This window comes from Brassica napus, chromosome C8 (genome assembly GCF_020379485.1).
Source record: "Brassica napus cultivar Da-Ae chromosome C8, Da-Ae, whole genome shotgun sequence".
In the NCBI taxonomy this organism is placed as follows: domain Eukaryota; kingdom Viridiplantae; phylum Streptophyta; class Magnoliopsida; order Brassicales; family Brassicaceae; genus Brassica; species Brassica napus.
In genome coordinates this window covers 41,557,906-41,571,784 of record NC_063451.1, presented here as the reverse complement: position 1 = coordinate 41,571,784, position 13,879 = coordinate 41,557,906, and the positions used below count along the sequence as shown (strand labels likewise).

The 13,879-nt window shown below is 38.2% G+C and overlaps 4 protein-coding genes across 4 annotated transcripts; 3 read left to right on the top strand and 1 right to left on the bottom strand.

The window, feature by feature from the left end:
• The first annotated feature begins 440 nt into the window (after positions 1 to 440).
• On the top strand, positions 441 to 1,952 carry LOC106415818 (60S ribosomal protein L7a-2-like). The gene is made up of 5 exons (XM_013856617.3): positions 441 to 600; positions 767 to 808; positions 879 to 1,379; positions 1,480 to 1,572; positions 1,660 to 1,952. The coding sequence occupies exons 1-5, from the start codon at positions 598 to 600 to the stop codon at positions 1,789 to 1,791; spliced, it is 771 nt and encodes a 256-aa protein (XP_013712071.1). The 5' UTR covers positions 441 to 597; the 3' UTR covers positions 1,792 to 1,952.
• Positions 1,953 to 4,737: 2,785 nt separating this feature from the next.
• Positions 4,738 to 7,784, top strand: LOC106411815 (caffeoylshikimate esterase). Its single transcript, XM_013852651.3, has 7 exons — positions 4,738 to 4,991; positions 5,077 to 5,170; positions 5,298 to 5,330; positions 6,506 to 6,652; positions 6,748 to 6,878; positions 6,980 to 7,117; positions 7,197 to 7,784. Exons 1-7 carry the CDS (start codon positions 4,962 to 4,964, stop codon positions 7,638 to 7,640), a joined length of 1,017 nt encoding a protein of 338 aa, XP_013708105.2. The 5' UTR covers positions 4,738 to 4,961; the 3' UTR covers positions 7,641 to 7,784.
• A 726-nt stretch (positions 7,785 to 8,510) lies between these two features.
• Positions 8,511 to 9,948, top strand: LOC106415496 (small nuclear ribonucleoprotein Sm D2-like). The gene is made up of 5 exons (XM_013856226.3): positions 8,511 to 8,600; positions 8,698 to 8,752; positions 8,844 to 8,868; positions 9,320 to 9,502; positions 9,603 to 9,948. The coding sequence occupies exons 2-5, from the start codon at positions 8,748 to 8,750 to the stop codon at positions 9,717 to 9,719; spliced, it is 330 nt and encodes a 109-aa protein (XP_013711680.1). The 5' UTR covers positions 8,511 to 8,600; positions 8,698 to 8,747; the 3' UTR covers positions 9,720 to 9,948.
• Positions 9,949 to 9,992: 44 nt separating this feature from the next.
• LOC106415495 (UDP-glucuronic acid decarboxylase 2) lies at positions 9,993 to 13,339 on the bottom strand. The gene is made up of 7 exons (XM_013856225.3): positions 12,622 to 13,339; positions 12,377 to 12,524; positions 11,692 to 11,771; positions 11,348 to 11,431; positions 11,161 to 11,235; positions 10,594 to 10,686; positions 9,993 to 10,508 (listed from the first exon to the last, which is right to left on the bottom strand). The coding sequence occupies exons 1-7, from the start codon at positions 13,237 to 13,239 to the stop codon at positions 10,269 to 10,271; spliced, it is 1,338 nt and encodes a 445-aa protein (XP_013711679.1). The 5' UTR covers positions 13,240 to 13,339; the 3' UTR covers positions 9,993 to 10,268.
• Positions 13,340 to 13,879: the final 540 nt, after the last annotated feature.

Below are 13,879 nucleotides of genomic sequence, written 5' to 3'. Positions count from 1 at the left end.
TCCTAGGGCACAGATGTTGCCGTCACTTATAGTAAACACTATAAACCAAACACATGTCCACCATGAAAATTTTCTACAACTTCCATGAAAAAATCACATCACAATAATACAAGACTGGCACATCTAACCGAATATCAAATACAAAAAAACAAGAAACTACAAAACAAATTACACATATGAATATAACAAATGGCAACAATCCGCGCGTAGCGCGGGCACACCACTAGTCTCTTATAAAAGACATATAAGTGATAATTTTGCTCTACACTGATTATTACATCCAGTCAAAAAAGATTTATGCTGGTAATAATCAAGAGTTATAAAGCTCTAATTTTCGTTGTGATTGAAAATGAAAAAATATTATTTTTTTGCTTAAAACTATAAAAGAAATGAAAAAGACAAATCCACAAAAAATATATACTTGGTCCATTACAGAAAACTATTTTGCAAACTCAAAGATGAAATAAAGAAGGTATGTGGCCAAAAATGTAAATATCAAAGAATTCGCCCAGTCCTCTATATATAAAAAGAATGTGATAATCTCAAAACCCTAAATTAGAGTCTCCCTTTGACCCTCTTCGCCGTCAGTCTGTAGCAATGGTAATGTTATCTTGCAACTCTCATTGTTACATGAGTATTCTAGCTATGTTTGGTTTTGTACTTTGTGTCTTGCTGAATCAAATCTAGTTAGATTGCTTCTTATAGGTCCCTTATGTACTGATCCGTGTTGATTATTTAGCTTTCGTTTTGTTTGATTATTTGGTAGGCACCCAAAAAGGGAGTGAAGGTGGTTACCAAGAAGAAGACGGTAATACTCTCTAATTGCTTTCTCATCTACCATTTTGCATAATTAACTTTATTCTATTTTGTTTTATCAGGAGAAGGTAACCAACCCGTTGTTTGAGAGAAGGCCAAAGCAATTCGGTATCGGTGGAGCTCTGCCTCCTAAGAAGGATCTGACTCGTTACATCAAATGGCCCAAGTCCATCCGTCTCCAAAGACAGAAGCGTATCCTCAAGCAGAGGCTCAAGGTCCCTCCTGCTTTGAACCAGTTCACCAAGACTCTTGACAAGAACCTTGCGACCCAGCTTTTCAAGCTTCTTATGAAGTACAGGCCTGAGGACAAGGCCGCAAAGAAGGATCGTCTTTTGAAAAAGGCCCAAGCCGAGGCTGAGGGAAAGCCTTATGAATCCAAGAAGCCTATCGTTGTCAAGTACGGGCTCAACCACGTGACTTACCTCATCGAGCAGAACAAGGCGCAGCTTGTGGTCATTGCTCACGATGTTGACCCCATCGAGCTTGTCGTCTGGTTACCTGCTCTTTGCAGAAAGATGGAAGTGCCTTACTGCATTGTTAAAGGCAAATCTCGTCTTGGAACGGTAATATAGGGATTCGCCTCTCAATGCCATTTTCTCTTCATTGGAGAACCTTTTTCACTCTTAGCCTTGATTGATGTTCATTTCTCGCATCTACTTGCAGGTTGTTCACCAGAAGACCGCTGCTTGCTTGTGCTTAACCACTGTCAAGAACGAGGATAAGCTCGAGTTCAGCAAAATCCTTGAAGCCATCAAGGTTACTAAAACTCAACTCAACTTCAGTTGTGGAACAGTTTGTACTATACTGTATCTTTAATGTGTTCTTTTTTTTTTGGGTGAAAAGGCAAACTTCAACGACAAGTACGAGGAGTACAGGAAGAAGTGGGGAGGAGGCATAATGGGATCCAAGTCTCAAGCCAAGACCAAAGCTAAGGAGAGGGTTCTCGCCAAGGAGGCTGCCCAGAGAATGAACTAAGCTGAAACTTAATGATTGACGGTGGTTTTGTTTTAGCGATTTCATGGAATGTTTTGAAACTTTATGCTCTTACTATCAATGTTGCACACTTGAGGTTGAGGATATTATTATTTGCAGTTTTGTTATACATTCCCCTTTCTATTTATTTGGCTAGTTATCTTTTTCTTTATGCAACTTAAAACCAGGAACTAAAGCCATAAACTTGGCCCGATGAGTATAATGGGGTAATAATATGCTTAGTGTAACTGTGATCTCAGAGATAGATTCACGATCCCTAGCTTGTAATTCAAAAGTAAGGGTTTATTCATTTCCAGAGGGGTGAAAAGTTTTTTGTAAGTGGAATAGTTTAGGATATAATGGTTGATTGATTGATATTTTGTGGTACCAATGAAAGAATGAATGGGCACCTGATTCACACCCCCAGCACAACCTCATCTTCAAAAGTTTTTTGTTCTGTTTGTGTAGTCTAAGTCGCTGAGAGCACCTCCAACAAGGAGTTTCATAGAGGTTCTAAATTGAGTTTTTTTTAAAAAGAGGAGAGATAATAGAGAGGAGTTCTAATGTTTAGACTTTTTAGAACTCCGTTAAATCTTAATATGACACTTGTAAACGATAGATTGGTTAAACTTTTATTTTGCAATTAACTTTTTAATTATCTAATTACAATTTATTATAATATACTCCCTCCGTTTTTTAATATAAGTCGTTTTAGAATTGTACACATAGATTAAAAAATCATTAATTTTTTATATTTTATAAACAAAAACATTATTAGTTATTTACCTAACCACAAATCAACCAATAATATAATAGAAGATATATTATTATTGGTCATATAACATTAAATATTAATAAATTTTACATAGAAAATCGAAAACATCATATAATTTGGAACATACATATTTTTTTAAAATGATTTATATTAAAAAACGGAAGGAGTAATATTTTTTTTGTTGGAGTATCTACTAAGAGCATCTCCAACCCCACTCCATAATTTACTGCAAAATGGAGTGGGAAATGGAGTGATGAACAAACAAAAAAGTGATTACTCCATTTCCCACTCTATTTTACGGTAAATTATGGAGTGAGGTTAGAGATGTTCTAACAAATGAAAGCCGGAAACCAGAAGACAAAAAACTCTTCTAAATGATGGCCTTAGAGCATGAATATCGGTGTCTCTGGACCGATATCTTAGCCTTTTTGGGATTTAAATTAAATGAAAAAGGCCTAATAATGCTTGGGACGAAAGATGAAAGTCCCCGGTTAAGAACTTTTTTGGTCGTGTCCTTAGGAACACGTGGCATCAAACATTCACGTTTCTTTCTCTCTCTCTCGACGGATCAACTTCTCTCCTTCTCTCGCGAAAGGTCGATGACTCCGGCTCTCTCTGTTGTTTCTGGTGAGAAGAAAGAAGAACCTGACACCAAGGCTGTTGGATCGTCGGCGGCAGGGGATGATGTATCTTCTCCGGTGGATGATGTTCAGAAGAAGATTCGACATGCTGAGAGGTTTGGAGTTTCGGTGAAGCTAACCGAAGAGGAGAAGCGCAATTCTCGTGCTGAGATGTTAGATTAGGGTTACGAAAGGCGGTGGTGGCGCAGTCGTACGCAAGGATCTTAAGGGAAGGGGAGAATGTTTTGATTAATCATATGACGGGGAAGGAGTATAGGCTTAAGGCGATTGGTGATGTCGGGCCTGTGGTTGATGCTGGTGGTATCATTGCGTATGCGAGGAAAGCTGGGATGATTCCTTCCGCAGCTGCTTGATTGATTTCTCCGTGTCAGGTATGAGAGATGAAGATTGCTAATTTTTGGAATGTGATTGATTTCTTATTGTCTACGGAGATCTTCTTCATCTCCAGATCTCGAATCGGTTTGTATATCTCTTCCCATGTTTTGCTCTGTTTTGAGCTTTCTTCAGATTCAATCATATATATAGTTTAGTATTCAAATTTTTCGTGTTAGATGGATGGACTTAGATTGGTTAAACTCGTATCATTACATCATCTTTATTATCTCCCTTACATAGTGGCTTCAATGAAAATGATTTTTTTTTTTTTTGAGATTTGGCAATGGTAGAGAGCTGTGTTAATGTTTTATTTCAGGTTGGTGAAGCAATAGTTCTTGATGGGATTGTATCATCACCATTACGAAGGCCACACGCGCTAAAGAAGCAGTGGGAGGATTTGGGTAGCCAAATTGAGAATTTTGATTGTTCCGAGTTCCCTACGGTAATAAGCAAATATTATTATATCAGGCTTTCTTGGAAGCTTTGGGTGTCTCCATGTACTTAAATATCTTTCCTTTTTACCTTTGATAAGAGAATTGCTGGAGAGATCAAATCATTCTCAACTGAAGGATGGGTTGCTCCAAAGCTTTCCAAACGGATGGACAAGTTCATGCTCTATCTTCTCACTGCTGGTAAGAAAGCTTTAGCTGATGGTGGTGTAACTTCTGATGAAGTAATGGCTGAGTTTAACAAAGCCAAATGTGGAGTTTTGATTGGCTCTGCAACGGGTGGCATGAAGGTACACTCTGAAGCCAAAGATTGGGGAATTATTTGCTAATCGTTGCATCTCTAACAATCTGGTAGTGATACAGGTCTTCAATGATGCTATTGTAAGCGCTGAAGATCTCTTACAAGAAGATGAATCCTTTCTGTATACCTTTCGCCACAACAAACATGGGTTCTGCTATGCTTTCTATAAATTTGTCTTAGGATCTTTTTATTACTTGTCATACAAGTTTGTGTCATGAACTCAACAATTAATTTACTAAGAGATAACTAAAAGTCCCACCAGTAATCACCATTTTTACAAAAAGTCCTTAATAATGTCCTAATCTAAAAATAACAATAAAAAACTCTAAGGACTTAAAACTAAAGACAATGGATAATCATGCTCTTAGCCAAAGACTTCTAAATGATGTCCTTAGCCACAAATCATATTGTGTTTTTTTCTCTAATAAATTATTTTCCACTAGAAACTTTTTTAAAAAAAAGAAGAGATATGATCATCAATCACTACAAAATAAATAGACATAAAATCGCCTTTTCAATCTTCCGTCTAGCTCTCTTCTCTCTCTCATAAACGCAAAGAGCTCGTTTTCTCTCTCTCTCCACCGCAAAAATAAATAGAAGAATATTTCAAAGCATATATATATACAAGGATCATGACGAAGTTAAAGTTTGATTACGAGGAGGTCTCTCTCACAGTCTCTCTGTTTCTGGAAACATCAAACGACTTTTTACTTTTTTGACAGTTTCATGTTTTTATTTACTAAACAGGAATACATAAGAAACTCGAGAGGCGTCGAGTTGTTCGCTTGCAGATGGGTTCCGTCTTCTTCTTCTCCCAGAGCTCTCATCTTCCTCTGCCATGGTAACATCTTCTTATTTTTCTCCCTGTTCATCGAATAATCTGTTTTAGAAATTTTAGTTGATTCATTCAAAATCCTAAAAATAAAATAAAATAAAATAAAATAAAAGAAGCTTTGGTCAACGTGCAGGCTACGGAATGGAATGCAGCGGCTTCATGAGTGGTATTTAATTATCATCCTCCTCTCTTTTAATGCTCCTCTGCCACACGATACATAGTATATATCCTCTTTTCGACCAAAAAAAAAAAATCTTCGTCTATATTCGACTCAACCATTTAATCGTCTATTATACTCATATGCATGGTTACGTGTTTGTTACACTTGACTTGCATTTTTTGTTTTGATCAAATCACTTGACTTGCATTTTAGATCAAATTTGGTTTTTGTAGCATCGACCATATATATGTCTGCATATCCGTTTTCTGGTGGCGTATCATTTGCGTTACTTATTTTGATATTTATAAAACAATTTTTATTCAGCAAGAAAAAAGAGTAAAGACAAAACAGAATTGTTTTTATAGTATCAAAGTGGATGATTTGAAAAAATAATAATATAGATAACAGAAGAATATGCTAGTTGCACAATTATGCTCATATTCTGATTATTGCACTTTTGTCTGCTTCATGACTTATGATTTAGTCTTCGTTATTCATCTACATTCTGCACGTGTTTCCTTGACCATTCACATCTAGTGGCTCTTTTGTTTGTTATCCCTTTAATTTCTGGGAAACGGTAACACTTATCCTTATCTTGAAAAAAAATATATTTGTTTTTCCTTTGATTTGGCTCTAGTTTATCTAAATGCCGGTGTGTGACCGATTTTTATGGAGGTAATATGGCCACTAAAGACTTTCTCAATAGTATTAGTTTAGTTAGAGATTATGGAGGTATGGTCATGGTATCTCCAATAATACTATCAACGTGATCGTGTGTACCTAACTATAAAAGTGATAACTTGTTGGCAAGAAAGAGTATATGATAGAGTCCCCACGGATTTAAACATTTGCTTTTGTTTCTCCGTTCCTTTTTACAACGAGTAACTCGTGACCGGCCTTAATTGATTGTGTTGTTTATAAAAAAAAAAGTATATGTTCCTTGAATCTGCCAAAATTCAAGTTTGATTTACAAAACTATAATAATTACTTCTTTCTACCAAAATAGGGGTGTTGAGCAGGCATTTCTCGTCATCTACGGTTTGATATAAAGACAACACATTAATCACTATGGCTTATAATGAAAAAATATGCATATGAAGAAACAAAAACGTAGTAATTAGACATGAGTTCAACTCTTCTGAAAAAGGTTGGTCAATGAACTTTGTTTATGTTTGAATTAGAATGCGGGATACGACTGGCTTCAGCAGGATATGCGGTATTTGGAATGGACTACGAAGGTCATGGTCGGTCCAAAGGAGCTCGTTGTTATATCAAGAAATTTGGTGACATAGTAAACGACTGCTATGATTATTACACCTCCATCTCTGGTACCTGGAAAATATATTTATTATTTGTATAATCTCTGCTACCAATCTCTATCCACATAACTAGCTACTAAAACTTGATTTTTGGTTGCTTAAAGCGCAAGAAAAGTACAGAGGAAAGGGCAGATTCTTGTATGGAGAATCCATGGGAGGTGCGGTTGCTTTGTTGCTTCACAAGAAAGATCCTTCTTTCTGGAATGGTGCTCTTCTCGTCGCTCCAATGTGTAAGGTAAGTTTGTCACGTTTCTTATATAACCAAGTTGATACACAAATTCCATTAATTACAAACAAGACTTGGTAGCATTGACCTAGTCTAGTTTGTGTGAGCAGATATCAGAGAAGGTGAAACCACATCCAGTAGTGATTAATCTACTAACGAGAGTGGAAGAGATTATACCAAAATGGAAGATCGTGCCCACCAAAGATGTTATCGATGCTGCCTTCAAAGATCCTGTCAAGCGCGAAGAGGTAATAATCAGAACCTAAACCGAATTACTTGCCACCAAAGAATATGTCCTTAACTAAAACTTGGTCCCTAAAATGTTAGATAAGGAACAACAAGCTGATATATCAAGACAAACCAAGACTCAAAACAGCACTTGAGATGCTTCGAACGAGCATGAACCTCGAAGACACTCTCCAAGAGATCACGTTACCCTTCTTTGTTCTCCACGGTGAAGCAGATACAGTGACCGATCCAGAGATTAGCAAAGCTCTGTTCGAAAAAGCGAGCACACGTGACAAAACTATAAAACTTTATCCAGGGATGTGGCATGGGTTGACTTCTGGAGAGCCTGACGCTAACGTTGACCTCGTTTTTGCTGACATCATTAATTGGCTTGATGTTCGTACCGGCGACGCCACTTCACTCACCGCAAATGTTGAAAAGGTCGCTTGTAACGTTCAAGGGGAACCTAAACGAGAACAGGCTAATCTCCTTGGTGGGTTAAATGGTGGTGGACGCCGTCTGGTCCATCGATCTTCTATGTAATAAACTAAACAGATAATAACCTGTTGCATCATGTTTTTTTCTCTCTCTTAACACTTGTTTTTATTGGGACCTATTTTATCATTACCAAACATAATTCTTTGGGTAAAAAAGAAACCAAATGTGTATAAATATCTGTTTACCGCTGAGGGCCTGATTGGTGTAACCGCAGCGATTGCGGATACAGTTGCAGGCATTTGTGGATGCAGATGGTTGCGGTTTTATACGTTATTAAGAGATTTGTACGACTGGTACATAAGTTAGAAATTGTTGTGTTTGCGGAATCGTTATGATTGACTAACAACCAAACACATCAGTGGTTAAATAATAAACTAACAATATTTACATTTTATATAATTATAAAAATACTAAAAATCGTATTATTATAATAAAATATAAAATTTATATTTATAAACTATACTATTAAATTTTTTAAAAAATTATACAGAATATTTTTGTTCAAAACTTTTATAGTATAAATTAAAATATAATATATATTTTAATATTACTGTTATTTCAAATTTAAAATTTAATTGAATATGTTATTTTTATATTTAAATAGCTTTTTGTAAAAAAAAAAATTTTACCCACCTGTAACCGTCCGCAACAGCAGACACTAACTGGAATCAATTTTTGAATTTAAGAGATCCAGAGTGGTTTGAATCGATTTATAGCGTGTTTTCAGTTATTGTTTCGAAACACCAACAACTGCAAAAAGCTGCGTTGTAGGTGCTACCGGAAAAAACTAGTCGCTCCTAGATGAGGTATCTTAGTTTAGCACTCATCATCTTTGGGTTTTACTTAATAATAATTTAATATATTCTACTAAGGCCCAAGGCCCAAGGCCCATGGGCCTTACATAGAGCCTTCTTTAACCGACATGATACTCGAGTGTTGACTCCCTTCTCCTTATTCTTCTTCCGGTGAGAGATATTTGGAAAACCGAAAGCGCGATTTAGCCAGGTAAAACCCTAATTTATTCGATCTGCTTTACTATCGAATCTATCTGCTCATTCTTTATTGATTCAATCGTTCCCCCCCCCACTCGAATCCTCTGCAGGTTTCAACCCCTTTTCTTCGGACGAGCAGAGTTCGCTTCAAGCCAACAACATGAGGTAAGGGTTCTTCGCTTCGCTTAGCTTAGCTTCGTCTTCTATTTTATGTTTTTCTTTCTAACACTCTGGTTTTTGTTTTCGTCTTTTGCAGTAGGCCAATGGAAGAGGATACCAACGTAAGTTGAATCTCTTTCACTGATTTCTCCATCTCTTTATAACTCTGATTCAGTATCGCGCCATGTGATATCTCAAATCCATCATAGCTATAGTCTTGCTGTTTAGGGCTTGAGCTACTTGATTAGCCATTATTATTATTATTTCTCTACTGATTCGTAGTCTGAGCACCCCATCATTGTTGATAAATCATATGGTTCTGTATCTTGTAGAGGTTATGCTATGCTAACAAGCAGATACACTGTTCTGAGGAATTGTCTTCTTGGTGTGTCATCTCTAGAGTTTTTTTTCTGGCTGTTTGAATGTTACTGGTTCTGATTCTCTTCTACTTGATGGATGTTATTAAGAAGGCAGTCTTGTATTCAATGCGTTACTGATTGGTACTCGTTTTACATTCTCCTTGAATGTTGATATCATTAGTACTCATAATACTTTCGATATACACTTTATTAGCTGGGAAAGACCGAAGAGGAGGAGTTCAACACCGGACCCCTTTCTGTTCTGATGATGAGTGTTAAGAACAACACTCAGGTGTTGATCAACTGCCGCAACAACAGGAAACTCCTTGGCCGTGTCAGGGCTTTCGACAGGCACTGCAACATGGTTCTTGAAAATGTCAGGGAAATGTGGACTGAGGTAATCTTTTTCGGTATCTATTTTTCTGTATGTAGAGCTGAGTTATATAGACATGTTTTCGTTTCTTACATTTGGGGGTTATCTATTATGGTGTCTTTAGGTACCTAAAACTGGAAAAGGAAAGAAGAAAGCTCTTCCCGTCAACAGAGATCGCTTTATCAGCAAGATGTTTCTTCGTGGTGACTCTGTCATCATCGTCCTTAGGAATCCCAAGTAAGAGAGATAGAGAGATGTCTGCTCGTACTGTTTTCTTCATATGATAATTCTTACTTGTTGCATCAACGGAGAGATACATCTTTGATTACGAGTCTTAAGTGTTCCCTTGTATTTTTCAAATTGTCTTCTGACGTGTCTCTTATGACTAAGACGCAGCGTTGAGTAGTGCCATTAAACTTTCTGACTGAGATAACTGCTCGTATGTGCTCTTTATATGATCATTTTCGCAGCTTCTCGGCAAATCTTTATTGTTGCACGAAGCAGAGAGAACATATCTTATAAGTAGATACCACTAATCTTTGTAGTTGCAAAACACAAAAGGGGTGGGTTTTCTTAAACTGTAGTGACGTCCATGAATAAGTAGTAAAGGTACCAAACTCATACTCTACGTTACACGAATATAATATCATAATAGAAAACTCAAAAACAAAATAAAATTTAAATAACGAAGCTCTCTTCCCTCCAAATCGTAGCTGCAAGCAGTGCCTTGTATTTTTTGGTATAAACCATCCAACTCGCAATGGCTGCTGCTACTTGCATCTGCTTGTGCTCAAGCTGAGGTTGTTTTGGTGGTGGTTGTAGCCATGGAGGAGCCTTCCTTCTGGTCACCAAAGACACGTTGACGGAAGTCTTTGACCATGAGAGGGAGTCCCTGACGAAGAGACACCTTAGGTTCCCATCCTAAAAGCTCTTTGGCCTTTGTGATGTCAGGCTTTCTCTTGTGAGGGTCATCTTCTGTGTTTGGTCTGAACTCTATGCTTGCGTTTGGATCAATCGTCTCTTGAACCACCTGCAACCAAAACTCAAAACGTCAGAATCTGAGGTTCCATGTAAATAAATAAAAAAGGGTATAATTCATGTATATAGAAAGAGACCTTAGCGAGCTCGAGCATGGTGAATTCACCAGGGTTACCCAGGTTAAATGGCCCGACATGTTCTCCTTCCATCAATCTCATCAGACCTTCGACCTTTTATGCACCACACAAACACAAAATCAGACTCAGTAATACAAAACTTAACAGCTGGAAAAATTAACCAGGACAAAGGGGCAATAAAGTTCAGACTACCCCATTTAGTCCTTTGTCACATGATATTTTTTATATCTCTCATTCATAAGATTGCTAAAGTGGGGACCGTTTTGATGTCTGTCAGAGATTTGGGGTCTAACGTTTTAAAGCCTTTGTTGTTAGATCCCACAACACAGTTCACTAGTCTCTTACAATAACATGTGAGCTCACTCACAAATTAACTTCCCTGTTTTTTTCCTCTCTAAGTAACTTTCTCTGTTTTTACATCTCTCTAGTTAGCTTTTTATTTCCCCTCTTCCCACATGAAAGTAAGAATAAATCTTAACATGGACCACAGAGTAAAAGAAATTATGCTGGCAATTTGTAATACTATATTGAATCGTTCTTTAAGGGAGAAAAAGGAGAAGGCCTTACCAGGTCAGAAACAAACTGGAAACTTCGTGTCTGCTTCCCATCACCATAAACAGTCAAAGGTTCTTTCCTTAGTGCCTGTTCAAATTATTACCAATTGTGAGACCATCATTACTCTAACGATCCACTAAACCATTCTTTAATAACATACTGTTATGCCACTAGATTATTATTATCATTATATACTAACCTGCGCAACGAAGTTGCTGACAACACGCCCATCATCAATACACATTCTTGGACCATAGGTGTTGAAGATCCTAGCAATCCTGACCTGTGATCACAATCAACAAGGCAGACTCAAAGTTAGTCACTGAAAACGCTCTAGATTTTTCTCTCCGATTACTACTAGACATAAACATAACTTAAAGAGGGAAAATGAAGAAAAGAATAAAGATAAACAGCCGGACAGAATAGCCTAGTGGTAACACTAGAGTGAACTGGATCCCAAGGCACCTGGGTTCGAGTCCTCTGGGGTTCCGGAGACCGCCCATGACGACAAAAAAAAAAAAAAAAAAAAAAAGATGAACAAACCTCAACGTTGGCTCCACGGTGATAGTCCATGGCAAGCGTCTCTGCCGTACGCTTTCCTTCGTCGTAGCAACTACGGACACCTGTTTCAGACCATTACAACCACAGTCGGTCATCAACCAAAGCACAAGGAACATGATTAACAGCCAAGAACACAGTAATTAAAGAGCCGATGACGGCAGCAAAGAAAAGTAAACAGAGGGTAGGCACGTGTCGTTAAAGTAACCGTGTCGGTAAAAAGAAGAAAAATCATTTAAAAGCTTTCGAAATTGAAAGCAGGTCACTGAATGAATGTAAGGCTAGCAGTTAATGTGGAGGAGGCTGCGTCTAAGGTAGAGACACGTATCGAAGCCGCACGATCAGAAAGACCCGTTTTTCACGGTTCAATGGGTTTGACCGTACTTAAAATGAGGTCTAGATCTGAAAAGAAAGCACGTGAGGCGCACCATAAAACACCTGTTTTATTTTTCAACTCTCTCTCCCTTAACGTGCGCATTTTCCGACACGGTGAAAGAAAGAAATATTCAAAAGCTACATAAAAACAGAGAAGCTCGAAACGTCGTCGTGTATACGTTAAGGTGGAATATGTTTTCAGATTCCGACAACCAATGAATGAACAAGAGACAAAAAAACAGAGCACTCTAAAAAAACTCTTAGAACTTAATAAAGAAGGATAAATGAGGATTACCGATGGGATTAACGTTGCCCCAGTAAGTTTCAACCTGAGGATGCTGGAGAGGATCACCGTAAACCTCACTGGTACTCGTCAGGAGAAACCTAGCACCGACTCTCTTCGCCAAACCAAGCATGTTCAACGTTCCGACCACATTGGTCTTGTACACTCAAGAGTCAAGGAACACAAGAAACCAAAACATTCCATCTCCAAAAACAAAAGCAAATTAAAAAAAAATAAAAAAAATAGAAAAAGGATATGATAGTCTTGACGGGGTTGAACTTGTAGTGAACAGGGGAGGCAGGGCACGCCAAATGATAGATCTGATCCACCTCTAGCAGAATCGGCTCGACGACGTCGTGTCGTATGAGTTCAAAGTTAGGGTTGCCGAAGTGATGCATCACGTTCTCTTTACGCCCCGTGAAGAAATTGTCAACGACGATCACCGTGTCTCCCCTCGCCATCAACCGATCCACCAGATGCGATCCCACGAAACCGGCACCACCGGTTACCACCACTCTCAGCCCTTTGCGTTTCAGCCCCAGCGGGATTTTCCCGCCGGTTGCTCCCATCCGGTTCAGGTACTCGAGGCTGGGCTTCCTCTGGGCCTGGAAGGCCGGAACGTGCGAATCGTCGGATCTCATCCCGTTACCGGAGAACGGATCCGAGTAAGGGGTGGAGTGGGTGGCGCGAGGGAAGATTGTGAAGACAACCGTCGCGATCGCAATGCCGACGAGGACGAAGAGGAGCCTCTGCTCGCGGAGCATGTAACGCATCGGACGTGCCACGGAGAACCACGGTTTGATCGGTTTCGGGTAGTACGCATCGGAGGCTGGTTGGTCCGCCTCGTGTCGCCGGTTTATCAGCTCGCTTGCCATCTCTCGCTTCTAAGGATTCTTCTGTTTTTTTTTTTTTTTTGCTAGGAAAATATCTCCGAGTCGAACTCGCCGGGAACTGAGTCGACTTTGAACGAGAGTGAAAAGCGAATCGGTCTTGTGTGTATTTAAGTAGCGGATGCGTTACGGATCAAGGCTAATTATTCACTCTTATTACGATAATACCCTTTCGATTAGTTAAACGATAATTAGAATGGGCAATTTGTTTAATTTTTCTTGGACTTTCCTTCAATATCGGACATTAATAATAGTGTTGCTTACTCCATTATTTGCATCAACAAGAAACACACATTATAATAATATGGTTTTCTGATATTTCTAAAACTCAAATTGTAGATATTAATGTTGATTAATGATGTGATAGGCTCGTTTGGTGTGCTAATGTCACGCAAACAAAGTCAATGCCAAACCCTAACTTAGCACTCAAAGCGAATTTGTTATGAGCTTTGAGTGATTTCGACGTTGGTTTTCTTTTCTTTTTTTCCTTTAGATTATTTACAATTAAACGTAACACATACTAATACATTTAGAATTAGTCATTTGCCAAAAATAAAGTGAGAAAACATAATATTATTTGACACAAAAGCATGTCCTCAGTCATAATTAACAAACTAGCTGACAG